The 21,938-nt window shown below is 44.5% G+C and overlaps 2 protein-coding genes across 2 annotated transcripts in view; both read right to left on the minus strand.

Annotated features, from left to right (window-relative positions):
* Window positions 1-488: 488 nt before the first annotated feature.
* On the minus strand, window positions 489-7,379 carry LOC126546181 (uncharacterized). Its single transcript, XM_055061126.1, has 3 exons — window positions 6,891-7,379; window positions 5,453-5,593; window positions 489-1,505 (listed from the first exon to the last, which is right to left on the minus strand). Exons 1-3 carry the CDS (start codon window positions 7,182-7,184, stop codon window positions 930-932), a joined length of 1,011 nt encoding a protein of 336 aa, XP_054917101.1. The 5' UTR covers window positions 7,185-7,379; the 3' UTR covers window positions 489-929.
* A 4,442-nt stretch (window positions 7,380-11,821) lies between these two features.
* pcx (pecanex) overlaps window positions 11,822-21,938 on the minus strand; it is a 102,426-nt gene continuing 92,309 nt past the window's right edge. The window contains exon 38 of the mRNA XM_050192423.2: window positions 11,822-20,667. Coding sequence (XP_050048380.1) covers window positions 20,060-20,667 — 608 coding nt within the window. The 3' untranslated portion in view covers window positions 11,822-20,059. The remainder of the gene's footprint in view (window positions 20,668-21,938) is intronic.

Below are 21,938 nucleotides of genomic sequence, written 5' to 3' on the forward strand. Positions count from 1 at the left end.
TGACACAGGTGCATTGCATGTGGCGTTCCCTTAGTTCCTTCCATCAGCGTTCGCTTTGCTCTGCTGTGCGAGAGGACCGCGTACAGGTTCGTCAAGCAAAGAACCATAAGACAAGTCGGATGAGTCGGTTTAACTGCACGCTTACGTAACTGTGCCAACATGTCAGGCTGAACACAAGGGTGTCGTCCTTACATTGTGTTCCATGTTAAGAGAATGCGCATAAAAAAATAATGTGCCACGAGTAGATGCCACCAGAGAGATCGTTAGTAGGGGCATGTCTTGCATGTCCTGCTTGCCAGTGGATGGCACTCTGTACTGTGCAGATTGCGTCGGCAGCATCGTGTCCTATATTGCTGTTCAGATAAGTTTTCCGCGCTGCATTCTTTCTCTTTCATGGTGTGGCAACGGCTTACTAGAACAGCCGTACATTGCACTGCAGATATTTCAGTGCATATGTCACAAAATTAGCATTCAAGGCACGGAGTATCTGTAGCAAAAACATTATGCATTGTGGAATGGCTAAGTTAGGATCTTAAATTAGAAACAATGTGCCTAAATTAGTTAAATATATATACACATTTTGTTCATCATCGCACGGGCGATTATCGAGTAAATCCCGATGCCCGCCACGGCTGCGAATCTTGGTAACTGCGCCGTGTTCGTCCTTTCTTCGTCTTGTGCTCAGTCAAAATTGCGCTGCCCCTCTACTTTCGCTTGGTTACCAAGAATAATTATATTTGTGATCTCCTATGTTTAGAAGTAAATCTCATACAGTCGATGCAGAAATTAGCTGCACATTAGCGCTCATTCGTGCGTCATCTGCATGCAATGTGTCCCACTGAAAAACAGTGTTCTCTCTTCATTTTAAACGTTATAACTATGCAGAGATCGTTCCGATATCAGTATTGGTTGTCCTAAAAACGCGGCGATTATGTTACAAGAACGAGTTTTTTCGTGGTGGCAGCGGACGAAGCCGTCGTGGTCGCGCTTCTCATGTACGCCGGAGGCTTTTTTGACGGTGGCGGGGAGACGGGGCGGGAAGTGTTCTTCCTGTGAGCCAAGACGACCGCTTTCCTGGCAGGCCTGTTCGGCAGCAGCAGTACCAGAAAGATGACTATGGACAGCAGGGCGAACGCCGCGACCACGTAGGGCGCCGACTCGCCGCTTGTCGGCGCTGCTTTCCTCACCGCTGCTCCCGTCGAACCCTTCGTGCTAGAATGTACAGAGCCCATCGAGTGGTCGATGCCGCTCTTTGTGCGTCCGGCGCCCGGCAGCAGCTGCATAGAGTTCCAGCCTTCGCTCGCGTCGGGGCTTTTCTCCGCAATCTTGTCGACCGAGATGGCCGCCGGCGGGAACTGCCCGACGCAGGTACCAAGGCCGGGACTGGAGGCCCCGCCCTCGACCTTGGTCGTCGGGGCGCCGTCGAGCGTTGGTGCGTAGGTAGCCGAGGCAACGTTCCCGGCGTTCGCTGTGAACGTTAACTTGGGGCTTGCTTCTGATCTGGCCTGAAAAGAAAGGAGAGCGGAGGAGATGGCAGTAAACAGGCGTAAGCAGAGAGGCCTGGTCATGTGAATTGATTGATGAGACCTGATCATATTGTGATTGTCACTGATTGGTTAATAGAGTGTTTGAGCGATTGTTCAGGACCAACAGCCGAGTTGTGAGGGACGCCATAGCGGGATAGTCTAGATAAATTTCGACCAAATAGAAATCACTAGGTTATTTTTAGTGGACTTGCGACGCAGTACCCAAAAGTATACGCTTCGCTTTTACTGGGACCCAAAGACCCTATCAAAATACTCTCATATAAAACGTATATTCCACACACCAAATAACCTTATATGAACCCACATTTCTTATATTAAATTTCATATGATCTTATCAGATTATGGGATATGTGCTAGACAAGATTATTTTTATACAATACGCTTGCGCAACAAAGACGAGAGTAAAAATGAAGGACGGATTTGATATTCTGGTTTGAAATTTGTTGTAACCTCATGATGTTTGTAAACCATCCGCTCAAAACTACAGTAAAAAGGCTTATTAAATAAATAAACGTCACAGTTTATTCTAACGAAACTAAACACCAATATTTCAGTGTTTAATGGCTTATTTGCGAACAAAAATGGTAGGAGCGCCCGGATATAGTTCGGAATCCATGACGTCATACCAAAGTATCGACGTTATACAGTGCGGGGTGAAATGCAAAGGAAACTTCCCCTAATTGGCACTGCTGATGACGTACCTTCTCACGCCAAATAAATACATGTCAACTCTTGAAAAATAGGCTTCACAAGACAGTGCTTTTATTATTTCAAATACCAGAAGGCAGCTCAGGGACACAATCGCTTTTCTATATTCTGTTCTTACGGTTTTCTTGTATGTTCTGAACGTGAAAAACCTTTTGTTTCCTTGATTGTTTCCTTGTCAGCTTGCTTGTTCGTTTTTTGTTTGGTCGCCTGCATTGTGTTTGTTTCTTTGCTCGTTCCCGTTTCTATTTTCTGTTTGTCTTTGCATTTGGTGTTAGCCTTTGCTTCTGCCTTTGCTTTTTCCTTTGTGTTTGCTTTTACGTTTGTTTTGCTAACTTGTTTGTTTGTTTTGCTTGTTTCAATTGATGCTAGTTTAGCTTGTTTTGCTAGCTTGCTTACTTATTTTGCTTGCTTGCTTACTTATTTTGCCTGCTTGCTTGTATTGCTTTGCTTGCTTTCTTTTCTTTACTTGCATGCTGCTTGTATTGTTTTGATTCTAATGCTTGCTTGCTTGTTTCGCTTGCTTTCCTTGCTTGCTTACTTGTTTGCTTGTTTGCTATGTTGCTTTGCTTGCTTGCTTTACTTGCATTTTCATTCTTCCGGTTTGCTAGCTCGCTTTGCTTTGCTTGTTTTGCAGGCTTGCTTCTTTTGCTCTGCTTGCTTCCTTGCTTGCTTTGCTTGCTCGTTTAACCTGCTTGCTTGCTAGCTTGCTTGCTAGTTTGTTTTGATTGCTTGCATGCTCTGCTCTGTTTTATGTATTGCTTTTTGCTTTGCTTTGCTCTGCTTTGTTCTTTGCTCTGCTTTAAGCACTGCTTTGCTTTTCGCTTTCTTTGCTATGCTATGTACTTTTCTCTGCTTTGTAATTTGCTTGTTGCTTTGCTTTTTTGCTTCGATTTGTGCTGCTCCGTGCGTTGCTCTGCTTTTCTCTTTTCTTTCTGTTTTGCTCTGCTTTCTGCTTTGTTTTTCTTTTTGCTTTGCTCTGCTCTCTGCTTTTCATTGCTCTGCTTATGCTTTGCTTTCCTTTTTGCTTCCCTTTGGCCTGCTTTCTGCTTCGCTTCTTGCCTTGCTTTGCTCTGCTTTGTGCTGCGCTTTGCTTTTCTCTGCTTTGTGCTTTGCTTCGCTCTGCTTTGTGCAATGTTTTGCTTTTTGCTTTCCTTTGCTTTGGTTTATGCCCTGTTCTGATTTGTGCTTTGCTTTGTTTTTGTTTACCTATTGTTTTGCCTTACTTTGGCTTGTCCTTTGCTGTGCTTTGTGCTTTGCTTTTGCTTTGCCCTGCTTTGCGCATTGCTTTGCTTTGTGCTATGCTCTGTTTTGTGCTTTGCTCTGCTTTGTGCTTTGCTCTGCTTCGTGCATTGCTTTACTTTCTCCTTCACTTTGCCCTGCTTCGTGCGTTGCTTTGCTTTGCTTTTTGCTTTCATCTGCTTTTTGCTTTCGTTTGCGCTGGTTTGTGCTTTATTCTTTGTTGTTTGCTTTTTTTCTTTGCCTTACTCTGGTTTGTTCTTTGCTCTGCTTTGCTTTTCTTTTGCTTTACTCTTCCCTACTTTGTGCTTTGCGTTTTGCTTTGTTCTGCTTTGTGCATTGCTCTGCTTTACGCTTTGTTTTGCTCTCATTTGTGCTTTGCTCTACTTTGTGATTTCGTTTGCTCTGCTCTTCTTTGTGCTTTGCTTTCTGCTTTGCTTTTTCCCTTGGTATGCTTAGTGCTTTCTCTTGCTTTTTGGTTTGCTTTGCCCTGCTTTGTGCTTTGCCCAGCTTTGTGTTTTGCTTTGCTTTGCTCTGGTTTGTGCTCTACTCTGCTTTGTGCTTTGCTCTTCTTATTACTTTGCTTATTGCTCTGCTTTTTGCTCTTTTTGCTCTTTTTGCTTTGTTTGCTCTGCTTCCTTGCTTGCTCGCTCGCTCGCTCCCTTTCCCAATGCATGCGTCAACAGAGCTCTCCTGAATCTTGACGTCATGGATTTTACAACTTCTAGTTTATCGTGTTTGAAAAACAGCTGGTGCAAGAAAGCTTCTCGAAACTTTCTAGTTTATCTCTTTAGACCCCTCAGAATGCCATCTTTGTTGAATGATAAAAAAAATGAACTACACTACGGCCGAAGGTTTAGGACTTCAGGATGTCACGTTGAGCTGGCACTTGTGCAAACTTCGGGTCAGTGTCGACACCCGATTTACCTTCGTTTCTGCATCTTTTCTAGCATACCAGGCTTCCTTTTGTGGCATAGGAGCAGTCGCCCTGTCATTGCAGAAACGAAATTTATTACTACAGCTCACCTTCACTTTTATCGAATCCTTTTCAGTATCCTTTTAACAGCGGGCGTAAGAACGCCACTTTACCAAAAGAAATGGAATGCAAATGCATTGGACTATGAATAAATAGTGTTCTAGCTCAGAACGAGCACGTTGACACTGTTACCATTGATTGCCTTCGTAAATTCTTCTTTCTAAAGCGCTCGTTACTTCAGCTTTTCTCCTACTGGCATATAAAACAATTATTCGCTCAATCTTGAAACACTCTGAGATCATGTAGAATCATTTCACTAAACATGACAGTAGAAGTACACAAAAGGCCTTGAGATTTGTTTATAATTCATACGGTCAAACGTCAGTCAGTCAGCTTGTAACACGAAGTGGTCTGCTACCTGTACTGTGAAAAAAAAAACGCATTCAATCGTTGCCTGAAGTTATTGATTCAGATAAATAATGTTCATTTTTAATATGATCAAGACCTCATGAATTCTGACGTAGTCCTCGAGTTACGTCAGTCGGAAGCAACACCGTAAAACTTTAATACAGCTAACCTGCCGAATTAATTGTTTTAAGTACTTGTTTCCTAGAACAATCATTAAATAGAATAATTTTATTGCTGATGTTGTAGTGCAAGGTGCATTCTCTTTGATCGAAAGCCACGTTGTGTTTTACACCTGTGAAACTCTGTTCATGCTGCATTATCTGACACCGTCTTGTGCAAGCTTGAAGTATCCGTAAATAACTAAATAACAATTAAAAATTGGTGATCGAAAGAACGGGTGGCAAGTCTGTATTCTGAGGTACACCGCGTACGTCAGGCGTTCACGGTCTCTACTCTCGCGTCGCCGCGTTTCCACAGGCTGATCGCACAACCCTTATTTTGCCTCCAATCCCAGATATAACACTGACACTTACATGCTCGCTCGGTATTGGCACAGCACATTTGAAACGGCACTGACCTTATTTTTGAGCTCGAGTAATGAAGGCGTTGGCACTGCGGTCACATGCTGCGACAAACCCGAATCGCAAATATTCCGCCTGGGAGGTGTCCAGCAGCCCGCCTTTACTCCGAGGTAGGTCACGTGATTTTCTCTTTGATCCTGCAACAAGCCCGATAAATGTGCCTCAGACGACGAAAACGTTTTCAAGTGCAAAGACAGAGACAATGAGGTAGAGCATGGGCTCGCGCATGGTCGCTAACAACTCAGCTCCGTGCAGATTAGAAGGCCGCACTACGTTCAACGTGTGCCAGCGCAAAGGACGCACATGGACAAACATGGACTCGTGTCATTCATTCTTGTTCGTGTCTCTTCTTTGGGCTGCTAAATGACGAACGTGACCACAGTCACTCAATTCTCTATTCTTGTACGTGCAGCACTACACATTTCCTTTGTGCCTCCACGCTTCAAAACGTAGTTGCCGAGATATGCCAACAGAAGAAAAATTCGTCTTTGCTATGCCTTAAGCTACACCTCAAAAGCTGTGTTTGTCGGTGTAACAACGCGCTACCTTCAAAACCATAGTGGTCGTCTTGGTTGTCGGACATTTATGCACCCCCTATGCAGCAGTAGAATTTCAATACTTTTCGGTTTTCAAATAATGACGACGTTCGCGAAGCACCTCATTCGTAACACGCACCTTTAAATTTGTGAGGTAGTTGACAAAAAACATAAGAAAGTTTGAAACAGGCGTCCTCAAGCTATTTCGGAGGCTATCGAGGCACGTATAATTGATAGTTATCCGGTTGAACACCCCAAAGATAATAAATTAGGGCGCCTAGACGTCAGCGCTGCTGAAGCGAGGTATCGGGGCACTCTATATTAAATAAGCTATGAGAGGCGCCCTTTAAAGCCACGCCCTGTAGAATATTTTGGTAATGCACTACAGACAAGTTTGAAAGCGTCGCCCAGGGAATGTTATACCGCAAGAATTTTGAAAAAAGGTTCATTACTAGCCGAGATTTGAGCAAATGAAATGTTTCGAGGTAATGTTGCGAAGAGGCGAGCTACTCTCCCGTAGCGGAGACACTCTCCCATTGCCTCGGCTAGAGCGGTATTACACTCAATCTCTGCTCTTGCGTCCACTACCGATGCGCATGGGTGTGTCAGTTTGCAGACGCAATCGTCACTGCGTCACCTGCGCAGATTGTGAAATAATTTGCACCCTTGAAAGTGAATAAGGGTGTAAATCGGTTTCTGACACACCTTTAGACCCAGAAATGGTATACTGGTGCGAGTTATGGACCAACTTGCACCTTTATTCAGTTCTAAGGGTGCAAATTATTTTACAACGCTCTACGCTTGTCTCTTTGCAATGACCAAACTTGGTGGCAGGCCCATTAGCGCGATTCAAGCCTGATTAGAAGTACTACGCTGTGAAAGTGCCCGAACCGCTAACCTTGGGCGCCTTCTCCTCGTGGCTGGCCGCGTCGTTGCGCTTGGCACCCTTCTTCCTGCGCTTCCTCTTTCTCTTGCTCCTGCGCTTCCGATGCTGCTTTACGGGCGCCGCTTCCTGGGGCTCGAGCGGAAACGCGAACATAACGGGCGGCAGCGGTGTTCCGGCCACGGGGCTGTCTAAGGGGGAGTGCCTGGTCGCCGGCGAGCTCGGGCGTATGACGAAGTGAGGCGTCCCTCGAGCGGGTGACCCGGCGTCACCTGGACTTTTGCTCGGTTCCTCCTGGCTCCAGTACATGGCGTCCACCTCTTCTTCTTCTTCTGTTCCTACGTCGTGTGCGCCTCTCGCATCTATACGGTTGTTGATGATGATTTCCAAGAATGGCCAAAACCCGCTGCGGGCGTGGTATGGTATGGTATGGTATTCCTTATGCGATGGCGCACACCCACTGTGCGGGCTTGGCCAAGATTTGGATGAAATTAGACTTCAGCGCCACAGGTGCCCGCCTGCTCGTCCGTTTGGGGATGGCGTGCCGTTTGTTCAAGGATGTGCAAGCCGACTAAGCATTAAATTTTTGCAACGTATTGCACACCTGTAGGCCCTATAACTCCTGATGAACACTAGTTGTTTGATAGATTATACCTAATATGGCATAGCGTGCTCTCTCAAACGTGTCCATTCCTACTCGTATAGACAAATGTACTACAGAACTAGACGCCTCTCCGAACGCCGCGCTCGAGAGACTTAATTTTTTTCTCTGATTGCATCGTGCGCGACGCGACGACAACGCCATCTGCACACGCGACATAGGCATGATCGTCTAATGGCCTCTTTCCTCTACATGATACCGAAAGAGAGCGCATGGCACCTATTGACGCATTATAAAGCTTGTTTAAATTGTGATGCTTCTAGTGGGCCCACCGTACATAATCAAAGGTGGTGGGCATGAATTGGCGTCCCTCTGTCTTGCCATTTCTGGTAACCCTGCGTGTCGAACACGGGGCACCGTAACCGAGCAAGTTTGAAATTTCTGCAAAAATTAGACACTCGAAGGCCTTATACGATTCCTGATGAGCAGATGTTTGAGTTTGATAGATTACATCTACTATGGCTGAGCGAGCTTTCCCAAGCGCGACCACTTCAGCTCGGATCGACAAACGCACTGCCGAGCTACGCCTCTCTGAACACCGAGCGAGAAGCTCGGTGAACGTGAGACATGCATGATCGAGTAAGGGTTTCTTTCCGTCTACACTGACACCAAATTATTGGTGCAAATATATAAGTGACAACGCTATAATATATTTTCGTTACAGCGGTTTCCGCAAGCAATCCTCTCTGACTGTTTTCTAATACCTGAAATTGCACAGCTGTGAACGAGCGAAGAGGTCACTCGCTGTCGCAGTGCGTAGAAGCTAACTACTTTTGCATGTGAACCGGACCGACAAATTTGTTGCACATTTTAGCATTACAGCGAAGTTTCATCTAGTAGATTAGAAAAATATATCGCACGACACGCAAACTTACTTCGCATGCCAATATACAGTGAACTCTCACTTGAGTGAACTTCAAGGGACCGAAGGAAATAGTTCACTTAACTGAAAGTTCACTAAACGGAATATTCACTAGACCAACATGAGACATGGCATACAGAGTCAAAAGTTTGAAGTGCAATTCATGGAGCAAAAGACATGGCAACCGTAGTGTTAGAAATGTGTGAAATGGAATTTGTACATATCAGCAAGTACAAGGTTCATAACAGTTATAATGCTGCCTTTCTCACTTAGAAAGAAATCTGTAATCTTCTGCACTTGTACTTTTAAAGCACAGGGAGTAACAAAACTGTCCAAAGAGTCAATGTTATTGTACACTTCTTCTGGCACAGCTTGCTGTTGAGACACAAAGTGTCTCTACTTTACAATGTACCCTACAACCTCCGCTAGAGTTATAGGGCTCGAAACTGGTTTGGCAGTTGCCTCTCCTTCGTCTTCTACACCTCTTCTTCGAAAGAAAGAGACGACAACCATGCCACGACTAGCCGGTCGGAAAAAAAAAAAAAAAAACACATCACGTGGCCTGTAGTTTGACAGATCGCCTCTTTGCTCTGGCGGCGTTGTACGCGCCAGCGATGTTACTTTGTTCATGGCCTCTGAGATTACATGCTTGCTCGTTTTGTGCGGGTGATCTCGGAGGCCATACCTAGTTGCCGTTCGTTTTCCGCGCCGCCGCTTTGCCCCAGGGGCGCTGTAGCGCCAGCGGCGTTACATTGCCGCTGGAGCGGCGGTTTGATGAGGGCGGGCATCGGTTCTGATCGTAAAAATAAGCCTTGGTCCTCTGAGCGAGTTCGTTAAACTGAAATATTGACTGTTGCGAAAATCGCTTAAGTGAAACACTTTTGCATAGAAACTATAAGAAAACTGCCGGGGATTTTTAAAAAGTTCGTTCTTTTGAAATATTCGATAAACCCACGTTCGTACAGTTGAGAGTTTACTGTAGTTGGTGTCCAAATCCACACCCAAGCGACGGCTCCCTTTGGATAATGAAAACTAATCTCGAAAGCTGTGCTTTTGCAGAGAGCAGATGCCGGAAGTGATTGCAGAGCCGTAAATGCGTCCGGGCTGCCATGTTTTGGACACTATTTATTCCAAAACCCTATAACTTCTACAAACGTGGACCTATTCTACCACTTTTAGCAAAATAATGATGCTAAGCAGACAAATGAAGCGCACAACTATGTCGACATCCAAAACAGTCGATGTTTTGAGCTCGTGGAGCACGTATAAACTACAGAATTTTAGTGCGTCCGGTATTCCGGCAAGCGCGGGCGGTTTGCCGGTTTAGCGGGGGCGTAAACGCGAGCGGCCAGATTAGTGGCGCAGAGCTCAACCACACAAGCATACCTAATTGCTATATTCTGCTTAGCTGCTGGAGTAAATTTTCGACAACGGCATAATCGTTTTCACAATTACGCCGATGTCAAGGATTTGCACCAGCAGCGAAGCAGGATATAGTGGGTTACTGCAGTTAATAGTGACCTGTACTGCAGTTTTAGCTTCACACAGATGACGTGGCCTAGCAAAATTCCTTTTATTATTATTCTAATTATACGAACGCACTAAGCGCATTCTGTCAGTGTTGTCGTGCTGCCTCGCTTGTCGACGGGGCGTGTTCTGCTCGTGTTAGAGGGTTTCCAGAGGGGTGAAGTGTGTTTTCCCGCACAAGCGACAAATTGAATGAAGTGGAGGCACCTTCAACGCTTCCAGGACAGCGTTAGCCCTTCCGCTGCTGCCATGAGCATTGTGCACGCGCATGCTATAAGGTTTATGCACGGTCTGAGTAGAACCGAGAGTAAATGTTTTTCCAATATTTCACTGGGCGCCGACCAACGCCCGTGGTTTTCCCGACCCTCTCGTGCACCATTGAGGTGCGATGCCTGCCACGGCAGCTGGTGGCGCTCCTCACCAAGCCAAACATGGCGAGATGCTCGTCAGGGAGCGTGTGCTTGCCAAGGCTGGCTGCATGACATTGTGCTCTCTCCTAACCTTTTCCTTCCTCCATACTGCCAGGGCACCGTCCCTTCTGCCCAGCAGCAGACGACTTGTGTGCTGCCTCGTACGTGCTATGCCGCGCCCGCTTATCATTAGAACACTGTCTGACGAGTCCGTACGTAACATTATAAACTTGATGTTGCTGTCAATGCTTCGCCCTTCGGGCGGAACTTCGAAAATTTTTTCCGGTTATGTGAAAAAATAGGGGGCCGACTTAGTCGAGAAAAAATGGCTGAAGATTTACTTCTTTTACTTCAGGGGCCAAAATGCATCACTGCAAAAGTATGACGTCACGGATTTGAAAACCTTGATTGGAAGTTAGCGTTCATCCCCGTCTCATGCGGTCCTGATGATAATGCTTCGCACTATACAGTAGAATACTTATTACAATATAAGTATTACTCTGCTCATATTGCAGTGAACTGGCCTTCTGCCTGCGCCACCAACAGAATTGTCACATCATATATTAGGTCTGTAATGTATGTTTAGGTCAGACCACGTTTGTATGCCTTGTCCTTCAAGGACGTAATGCCTTCATTATCATTTTGATCATGAATGCAAACAGTGTGCTGTGGAAGCTATGCACAAGTGCCGTCATACAGACTTAAAATCATGTCACTCTTCTTGTGACGTGTTCCCTATGTAACTGCTTTGCAAGTTGAAGCCAGATTTTACGAAGTTGACGGGGAACAGACAAACTCCCGTAAAATCTGGAATTCCGTAAAATAAATTTTGCGAGAGTGCCTAGTTAAACCTGGACTAATTTGTTTCTAGCTGAAAAAGTAAGTTATCTCGCTTTGCCCACGATTTGTCCGCAAGGGCATTATGCAGCTCCTGTAGTGATGCCAAGAGGGACAAAAATAAAGTTCACGCAATTAACCGGGGGAAGGGACTGGCAGGCAGGTGTTATTGCACATCATTTTATGCCAGGTATCTTGGTACACATAAATTCCGGGGCAACGTGGGGCCATCTGTTTGGTGTCTACACCCGGTGAGATAGTGCTCCTCTAGGAAGATAGATGTTCCTTTAGGAACTAGAAGTCGAGTGTTTGACCTGCTACTCGGGGTTGGCTAAACATGACCTAACTTATTAGTTGTGCAACATCCCAAAACCAACAGCCTACAGCAATTGCCATGCATGCATAACAATGAAAAAAAAAATTGTATGCATAGCTCTGCCCAAGACCACGTTTAGTTGTTCTTTTTGCCTCTTGGAAGGAGCATCACAATATCGTGAGCAAAAAATATGATTTCAAGAATTTCATGCGAACAGACCAGCAAACCATCTAGGACATGTCCGTCATCTGCTCGAGCTCCATCTTCATTTTTATGTTGGTATATATTTTCTGGAATTTGCCACTAGAGGAAATAAATGAACACTCAGACGCCTTCTTTGTATTGATGGTTTAATAGGCAATACAAAAAGCAATGCACTGATGGGTTCTCAAGGTACTAGACCCCAGGAACATAAGAATACGAAGAAAACCTCTTCAACCCATTCATCAACGGCAACTTACAAATCAGTAGAAAAATGCTTAAAGCTAGAAGCATCTCAGCCACTTCATCCCAAGGGAATACACACGACACAATCACACAAGAGTCAGCTGTACAGCAGAAGGAATCGTGCCTCAGTTCAAGACTAGGAGAACAAGAGCTCGGTTCCTGCAGGCCACTGTTGCAGCCACTGTTAACACCGCAAATAGGAATCAAGTCCATTCCACAGGAGCTCAACAAGGTAGCACACACACACAGTCACACAATTAAGAACCAAAGCCGGAAATGCTGGTAGAACTATGTACAATGTGTCCCGTATCACATGCTTGAAGAATTGTTCTAAGCTTTACTGGACGTCTTCCAAAACGAAAGTGGCCGATGACCTTTTTTTTTTTCTTTTTGTACAGTATGTACAACTGGTACCTGTTGGAAACGGGCATCAGTCAAATGTTCTACTGTGTATTTAAAAGGGTGACTAGCGAGTTCTTGCTGCTGACCTACAAGCACCGATAACCTGCGGTTACTGCTCTTCTTGAGGCAATAGAGTAAAAAAATTTAAAAATAAATAAGAAAAGCTCGAGCAAGCATTGTGAATCGGATGTTTGTGCACTGGATGCTCTTTACATACAGTACACAATACTAATAAAAATTAACACAATTAACGAGATGCCCCAGCAAACAGTCCGGCAGAACATCGGCATTCTTATGGTGAGTTCCAGTGTGACAGTATTTAGTGTTAAGTATGAAGTTTCACACTAGTTAAAACAAAGAGAGAAACATAAACATGAATGGTATCTTGTGCACTTGGGAGCCCCTCCCCATTACTGCCCAATACTGATGACAATTACCACAATTAACCAACTACATCAGCATACAGGATGTCGGCAAGACCTTGGCTTTCTAACAATGACTTTCAGTGGGTGAAATGAAGCGGTGTTACGCACAGAGCTTCGCACCGACAAAGCAAAAACGAATAAAAGTTATACTTTGCGTGAACTGGTACCTTGTGCAAATGATGTGTCTCAAATTCAGCGTATTTTTACCAATTACAATTACCACTAATCGGCTGAAACATTGAATGGAATGTCGGCCAAACAATGGCATCCTTTCGACAAATTCCAACAAGTGAACAGTAGTACTGCCAAGCATACAGTTTCGAATTAACAAAATAAAGAAAACAGAAACTTAAAAGATTGCACAAACTGCTTGCTTTTGCATCTTTGTCCCGTGTACATCCGCAGCACGAAAATAATTGGTCACCATAATTAACCAGCTCCGTCAAGAAACAGGATGCGAGCAGAACATTGGCATTGTTGCAGTAAATTTCACTGGGTGAACAGTAGTAGTGCAAGCAATTTCGTGTTAAAAATAATCAAACTATATCTCTAGTGTCTGCATGCATCACCAGTATTGTTCAAATGAATGAATACTCATGTTCCAGGTAGCGTGGATAATGACGGGCGGTACATGGATTTACATAAACTTCCTCCCTCTAGGTTCAAGTGTACCTACGACTTCCTAAAATCTTGAAGCTCACAGAGACTACAGAACCTACCATTTCTCTTTTGCTGCATTTGCATCGTAGAAGAGAAAAATACTTGTTTAGATCGTCAAAAGTTATATACGTGTGGCTAACGCTGCTGCCTGAAGGCTGTCTACATTTAGGGACACGCACGCTTTATTGTGCTCCGATCACATAATGAAAATTACATCATAAGATCAATTATTTTTGTGGCATGCATGCAAAACAGCAGAAGCCAACGCAAAAATAATGAAGCTACAGCATGGCTTCACAACAGAGCCAAGTGAAATTGTGCAAAGATCTACTTACTAAAAATGTTAACTGCAGTTAAGCAACCAAAGCACGAATGGTTGTATTTCCTAATGAACAATTTCATTTGAAGTGTTGTTGTTTTTTCGGCTCTTCGTCAATAGCTTGGACGGAGCCACATCGCCATTATAGCAGGGCATTGGTCATTCGGCATGACAGATGAAAAGAGTGGAAAAAGAAACTCGTCTATATAAGATATTCACGCAGGGTTCTGCCTAGTAATGTTATTGTGAAACACTATGCTGTTCCTAAGTGCTCTTTTAAGGGCTTCTGTTGGCACTGGCTGCGACATTGAACTGGAGGCTGCAGCACCATCACCGCATTAGTGCAGACAGGCAGTCGCGCCACGCGCATTGGAATGTACACGGTGGCATTTCGGTGCTGGCAATTTCAGCTGATCGTATGCCAATAAAGCGCACTGACTGCAGTGAAATAGTAATGTATTGCTCTACAGCTCAACATTCTTGCTCGAAATGCACGGAACATTCCTATATTGCGTGATTAAAGTGCAAACTGTCATTCGTACAGGAGAGTGGCATTCAGCCACATAGTGTGTTTCAGCGCTCCCTTGGTGTTCTTTGTGCGTGTTCCGCTTGCATTCTGCCTGTTCTGTTGGTATTGTTGTCGCGCAACTGAGATAATGCACTAATTTCTGGTAATATTGAACAGGCTTAATAAAAAGCCTTTTAATATGTTAACTGGTAATGTGTACTCTACTTCCCAACTTGTACGCATCACTTTTGCACTCTCTGTGAAGTCCAGGACAGTTAAACAGTAAACAAGCCATGTCACTATGAGTGAGAGTATGTTTTATGATTGCCATGTTGATCCACACATTATTTTTATCGCAGTAATAATAAATACATCGCATTTATGAACAAAGAAAAAGAAATAAAAAGGACAAAAAGGATTACGGCGCATGACGGTGATGCGAAAGCTTCAACTTACATTAAGCACCAAAATACGAGGGGAGATCAAAAGGTGTTGCAACTTGGCTATAACCAAATGCCTGAGAGTGATCTCTCTCTATCTTTTGTTTAGGTCATCTCTGCAGCCTAGCAAGGCCTGAATATCAAGCCTTCCAGTTTGTTACTTGGTCTGCACCAGTCAGTCAAACATGGCATCCTCCCACGATTTCAAGCTCGAGTACCGGAGCGTTACCAAATTTTTGTGCAAAGAAGGAAGTTCTGCCAAAGAAATCCACAGTAGGATGGTGATTGTGTATGGCAGGGAATGTCCTTCACATGCTACAGTGATTTGGCGGTTCAATGAGTTTAAACATGGCCACGTGTACGCGGGAAACGACCCAAGGTCAGGGCGGCCGCCCACTTCAACCAATTTGGACCGTTCAGCCTCAGCAGAGAGCCTTATCATGAATAATCACCGAATCAAGCTGTCCGAAGTTGCCGGACAACATTTCTCATGGCAGTGCTTTCACTATGATTCACAATGTTTTGGGTATGTCAAAGGTCTCGGCATGATGGGTGCCACGGAACCTCTCAGCACAAGATGGACACCACTGCTTGCATCCATCAAGGGAACTTCTGCACCTCTATTCAAGCAACCCAGAAAATTTTTTCTCCAGACTTGTGACTGGAAATCAGATGTGGCTGCATCCGTGGGACCCAGAAACAAACAGCTGTCTATGCAGTGGAGGCATTTGGGGTCCCCTCCCCCGAAAAAATTCAAAGACCCTACGCTCGTGGAGGAAAGTGATGGCGACACTTTTTTGGGACGTGAAAGGGATCCTGCTCATTGAGTATCTTGAAAACAGTAGGACAGTTACAGGCGAATACTGTGTCAACATTCTTCAAAAACTATGTAAAGCCATTGTGAAAAAAACGCCGAGGATTAGTGACAACAGGTGTCCTCCTTCTGAACAACAATGCCCCGGTTCACAGGTTTCGTGTTGCCCAGGCTGCCATTCGAGAGTGTTGTTTCGAACAGCTGGACCACCCACCGTACAGTCCAAACCTGGCCCCAAGTGACTTTTATTTCCGAATTTGAAGGAACAACTCAAGGGAACGAGGTTTGATGACTTGCACTCGCTTCAAACTGCCACAGAGGAGTGGCTTGGCAACCAGGAAGATTTTTTTTTTTTGCAAGGTATCAAAAGCCTTCCAGGAAAATGGGAGAAGTGCATTAGTGTGAGAGGAGATTATGTTAAAGAATAAATTTTCCAGGGTCTGGCAGTTTTCCTGATATGCAAGTTGCAAACTTTTATATCATTCTTCGTATTATGTTGTTGCCTTTATTGAATTTCAGAGGAAACACGGGGAAGGTGGGAGATGGAAATTTAAGACGATGAGCTAAACGAGAACAAGGCAAAAGCGAGAGCCTTTATTGAAGTAAATAATGGCTGCTACCTTCAGTTAAGCTTGCACAGCCGCCGAAAATAAGTGTTAAGATGTTCTGTCTAGCGACTGCCATGTCGCGCCTGATTCTCGATCATGTGATACTCACTTTTCGTTTCCATTTTCTAACATAGAATTACAATGCTAGACTGCCATAATTCAGTTAAGAGGCAAAATTATTTCTTTGTAGTGGGATCAGAACCACATATAAAAGGATACCTAAGCACACGTAAAGCTGGTCATGCAAGTAAGCGAGCGTCATGCAATTATATGCCTAAGATATTATACAAGTTCCTAGGATATTTTTTTATACTACACGCCACTTCGTGTTTCATGGCATTAAAAGGGTTATGGAATCATCGTAATTTCGCGACAAGAGTCACTAAAGCGCTTCACTCACTTCACGCTGCGACGACTATTTCTATAGAACGCAAAATGCGTTTTCGATATGCTTGAAACAAAAAGCGGTAACAAAATTGAAATCATTGAGGAGAATGAAGGGTGCAATGCTCACATATTGCACTCTTGACATGCGTGGTCATTGGTATTATTACAATGTAAAAGACTGCAGTGGAAGGCCATGAAAAAGTATATCATCAAGAAGGCATACCAGCATTTGCACTGTACAGACAGGGCTGAGGTAATACCAATAATTCGTGGTGCTCTTCGGACATTCCTGGCCCTTGCGCCATTAAATGCCACATATCATTATCATCATAATAATAGCACAGAAGCTGCCAGCTGCTTTGCTACCTCCGTTAGAAGAGAGACATTCATCTATATGTCCCCTGATATTTTCTATGCCATCAATGTAAGCTTTGTTTCAACATTACTATGTTCTTAAATAGTTTGACAGAAACATCTGAATGTGTTCTTTCATGTTGAATATAAATTTCACTGAATAAGTCGGCCCAAATGTTGCTGCTGCCTCTACAGTTGGTTAATTGCACCCCACTAAATTTTTTAACATCTTAGAATGAGGGCGAAACATTGAAGAAGCTTTGCAAACTCTAACACCTAAATATAACTAAGGGCTGTGCCATTTGTTTCAAGAAGTTAACCATGTACAATCTTTGCCTTTCAACAGAGCCTGCCTAACTGATTAAGTCTTTAAAGAAAGAGAAACATGTATGTGAACGCTAATATAAAGCAGTACAGCTAACCTGTTCAGCATCGATCCATAATCTCTTGAGCTTCCACAACCAAACATCCTTTTAGAACACCATCGTCACCAACAAAAAAAGCTTTTGAAGCAGCTGGACATAATCCTGCAGCTAGATCACTGAAATCTAGAAAATGAAAAGCCATTCGATATATCGATGTCCAGAAATGAAACACAAGGAGCACCAGGCACGCGCATAGTATATGTACTATCTATCTGTGCCTGCATGAAAGCAGGCACATATTGCGAATTGGAGATATTCAAAGTTCCTTGAGCAAGCCTGCCTGCAAGAATACTCACTACAATGACTTCTTTCGTAACTCTGTTGGTGCAATTTGCCAACAGTGCCGGACATGCACTGTATTGCACGAATTTCTAGTGTAATGTGTTGTGGAAGTACATGTCCAGCTCTGATTTACCAATATATTTACCCATACTAATATACAATTTACCAATATTACAATACCATAAACAGTACCATATACAGTACCATATAGAATACCAATTCACCAATATATACCTATATACAAATATATTGGTATGTAGTGAACCTAGAAGAAGTTAAACCTAAATCTAAGAGCTGCGCTTACTGAATAATGCTTACACTAAAAGAGGTTTCTATTAAGTCCGAATGGAACGTTAGTCTTATCTACTGACTGTATAATATCTCAAAATATACTGCAATAACTCTGAGTGTAGTGAGTTGCTGACGAATGTGGCAGCTTAGATTTTATCTTATATTTAACAATTTACTTATACACACTGAACCTAAACCTACAGGATGTGCATACTTGATAATGTTTGCACTCAATCAGGTTTGAATTATAAGCCTAAAGAGACTACGAACCAGGACACCTCTAAACAGATCAAATCAACAGTATTTTTCAAGTGAAGGTGTGCATGGCACTGCCATGTTTATGGCATTGAAATGCAGGCTTGCTCATGAAATTTTGCAACATTGCCTATAATAGCCCAAGTATCACTGCAGAGGGCACACAGTGCGCCACACCGAAAATGTCAACACAAGTTGTGTAACGAAGTCAAACCTTCACCGGCCTTTTCCCAATGTGGCTGACAGACGAGCCAACTAAGACATTGTCACTGTAACCGGAAGGAATACGGTTCAAGTACTAACGCAGATCAGTATGTCAACAAGCCTGACAGACTGTGGCTTCATATAAAACAGGGTGTTCTTCTTTTCTTACAGTGATGGCAAGAGAAGGACACAAACAATCAGGCAGAACATGCGGACATTCACACCAAGCCAGAAGGACATGGATGACAGGGAACCATCAGCACCAGGACGAATGAACACTTTAAGTAGTTCGAACCAATGACAACAGCTGAAACTATCTGCTGTCAAAACAAGTGCCGACAATGTGAACAAACGCACTTTCAATTCATGCATTTTGGGCTGACAGTTCTGGGTGAGAAAGAAACGAACCTAAGAAAGCGACGGACTATCAACAGCAAGTTCACGAAGCACAACAGAAGTACCGCAACAGTAGAACTTTGAATAACAACGCGATTTTTACACAAGACAAAAAAATATAATGGGTACCATTGTCATTTGTGACGAAGTACATAGTTGTAACACTGTTGGTCATCGCAGACAATACAGTACAACGTAGACACACAGGCACGCACGCACGCGCGCACACGCACACACACACACACACAAAGAGAACATGGACGTAGCAGAGTGAACTTTGCAGTTGTGGCTGGAAATGGCTTCCCTCCCTATCAATTCAGGTTCAAGGCTCACATGACTTGCATTACCTTGTCTTTCTGCTCACTAAAAAGCTAGAGGCAGAACTCGGCCCATCACACAAAGAAGAGAGATGCGGTTCCCAGGTACGACGACATATTGTCGGGTCGCTATGGAGGAAATGCTACAGCAGGTTCTCAACAAAGCACTCAAAAAGTCAGTCCATAAGGGTGCCACAAGAGGGGATTTTCTGGGTCCAAGGGTCTCGCACCATTCGGCGCATTTAGTGAAAGCGTACAAAGTATGTCTGACCTTTAACCACTGTGCATAAATGTGAATTGGGTTTTGGCTTACCCCACTGAATATATATATATATATATATATATATATATATGTATATATATATACTCTTCTCAGAATGCACCACCAGCTGTAAAGTAAGCCTGCAGTGGCAGCTGAAATGAAAGGTCCACGCAGGTCGTCTCCATTGAAGAACAAAGTAAAAGAAGTGAATATACAAGTTAATCAAATCACCGTCCCACCTGAAGTGCACAAATTGACTATTGCGTTGACTTTGTTGACGGCAGTCTGGCAACCGTGGCATTCTGTAGGGGAGCGCTTCTTGTCGTAACCGCTTAGCCCATCGGTCGGAATAGTGGCCGAACTTTCGGCGATGCTGACTGAGAGTGGTCATGTTTGAAGCAAGTCTGGCTATGCTTCACTGCTGAACTCTCAAGCGCAGTGGGGACAGCATGGCCGGACTCCTCCATGCAGCATCAATTGGGAGTGACGACTCGAGATGGTAACAGAATCGCGATGCGTGTGCACCTTGCCTCATTTGCTGACTGAGCGCATGGACACCCAAGGAGCATACATGGACTCAGATTTAACGCCATCCTTGTTATGACAGTCCAGCAGCCAGTGCCATCTCCTAGAATGCCCTATTGACTGTAGCTTGCATCTAGCAGTGGCAGTAGAATCATGTGAGATCGCTGTGCCCGGCTTTGTTCACCATAATAAGAAAAAATATGCAAGGTGCATCAAGATGGCCCCCCTTCACAGGGTGTTAAAAACTCGCTCAGATGTTGACTTTTTCCGTTGATGGCACACCGGAGACCATTGCTGTCTCCCGGAGGGCACTTCCAGCCGTAGTGGCGATGCTTGTGGGGATGCCGACCGATGACGCTCCGGCAATGCTGACGAGACTGGTCAGGTTTGCTGCGAGACTGGGTATGTTTGCCGCTATGCTGCCAGAGTAAAGAGGGGGCACTGCCGCCGACGCCGAGCTCCTTCGAGTGACCTCGACCACAAACGGTCCCGAGCATGCCGCTCCCAGGGGCGGCTGCTCCACGATGAACGGCTGGTGCTGCTGCCTCGACGGCGTGGTGCTCAGGATTGTCACGCCACTGCTGGGTGTCGTCCCGCCAGGCTTGTACACGAGCGAGGACGACACTGTGAGGTTGTTGAGTGAGGTCCTCGTGAAGCTGGTGCTGTTACGGCCGAGGCTGCTCAATGTGCTCCCGCGGCCGATGCTGCTCGAAGCCGATGTTCGGCCGACGCTGCGGCTCCCCTGGTCGAGTCCGGCACCGATGCCGCCGCTGTTCCCGCCACCGCCGCCGTTACTGCTCCCAGTTTCTGTCCCTGTGTAGCTCACCGAATGCGAGCCGCTTGAGTGGCTGCGGCGGGCTGCATTTACATGAAACAAGAAAAAGCACAGAGAAGGTTCTTTTGCTTTCTTTTCTTTATTATTCTTCTTTCTTTTTCCAAGGGAACCCAACCCTTGTTCAGCAAAACAGTTAGAGGTGGTATTCTCTAGCGATCACTTTTGCAAGAATTCGCGTGACTCAGCACCAAAACATTGGCACACGTGGCTGACAGCATCCCAGGCCCTGTGTCAAGGCACTGTATCAAGCTCGCCATCTTTGCCTAGTGTGGGCAACACTGTTGGCTGCATCTGCTGTAATCTGGTGCAGGCTCCCACATGCATCTGGTGCAGACTTGTGCCTAAATTTCACAAAGGTGGTCACATCCCCTAAAGTGATCGCGTGAAAATACTGCCGCTGTTCTCGACTGGTACTAACTCCTATGGCACAATTATATGAAAAGTCACCACTGAAAGGGACAATTATTATCTGTGCCAAAAGTAGCACCCAAAAGTAGCTTCACGCCTATTTCTGGTGCTACATTGGGGTTGAAGACAAGTTTCCTCTTTTGCAAAACTTACAAGAACATTGGCCAAACAACGGATGGCCTTGGGTGATACCACCATTTCAACAAGAGGACTTGTCTTTTTCACGGCAAAGACAAAATCTTTGTCAAAATAGTCGCCCCAGGCAGAAGTCTCCCTTGTTTCGACACAAATGAACACTTAAAAAAAAAAGAAACAAAGTCCCCGACATTCCTGACCCTTTTAGAGTTAAACCAGCAAAATTTTGTCATTAGAACATCACCCAGAATGAATATTCAGAGTGACACTGTTATGAGGTGTTCCACAGCCGTTTTCATACAGTGCACTGGTGAGGTTAGTATAAAATTTTAATCAAAGAACAGCCAGAGTCCAGAATTTTCGCTTTGAAATGCATCTGTCAATCATAAAACAAAAAGTTGTCTTGCGCATACCTCACTCAGATAGATGACCCCTTACTTGCGCTTTTCTTTTTGTATTCAGGGTTCCATAACATTTGTTTCTCATGTTGCATTTTAGGAGGTCACGTACGAATTTGTATGGCTGTGGCAACGAAAGCCAAAGCCGTAGTGCTCCGACGTACGCAGCTTGCATGCTGGTAAAGCAACAACAATGCATCATTGCTTCTGCATTCGAGCGAGGGTGTGAACCAGCAAATGGATCCCTAATACTTTCAAAGGGTGTGAGCATTCACTCATACAGCGCTGCTGACATACAGCTGTGAAGGAAATTTTTTTTTTTTTTTTTTTTGAGAACATACAATAACGCCCAA

The sequence above is a fragment of the Dermacentor andersoni genome, chromosome 10, assembly GCF_023375885.2.
Source record: "Dermacentor andersoni chromosome 10, qqDerAnde1_hic_scaffold, whole genome shotgun sequence".
Lineage (NCBI taxonomy): Eukaryota > Metazoa > Arthropoda > Arachnida > Ixodida > Ixodidae > Dermacentor > Dermacentor andersoni.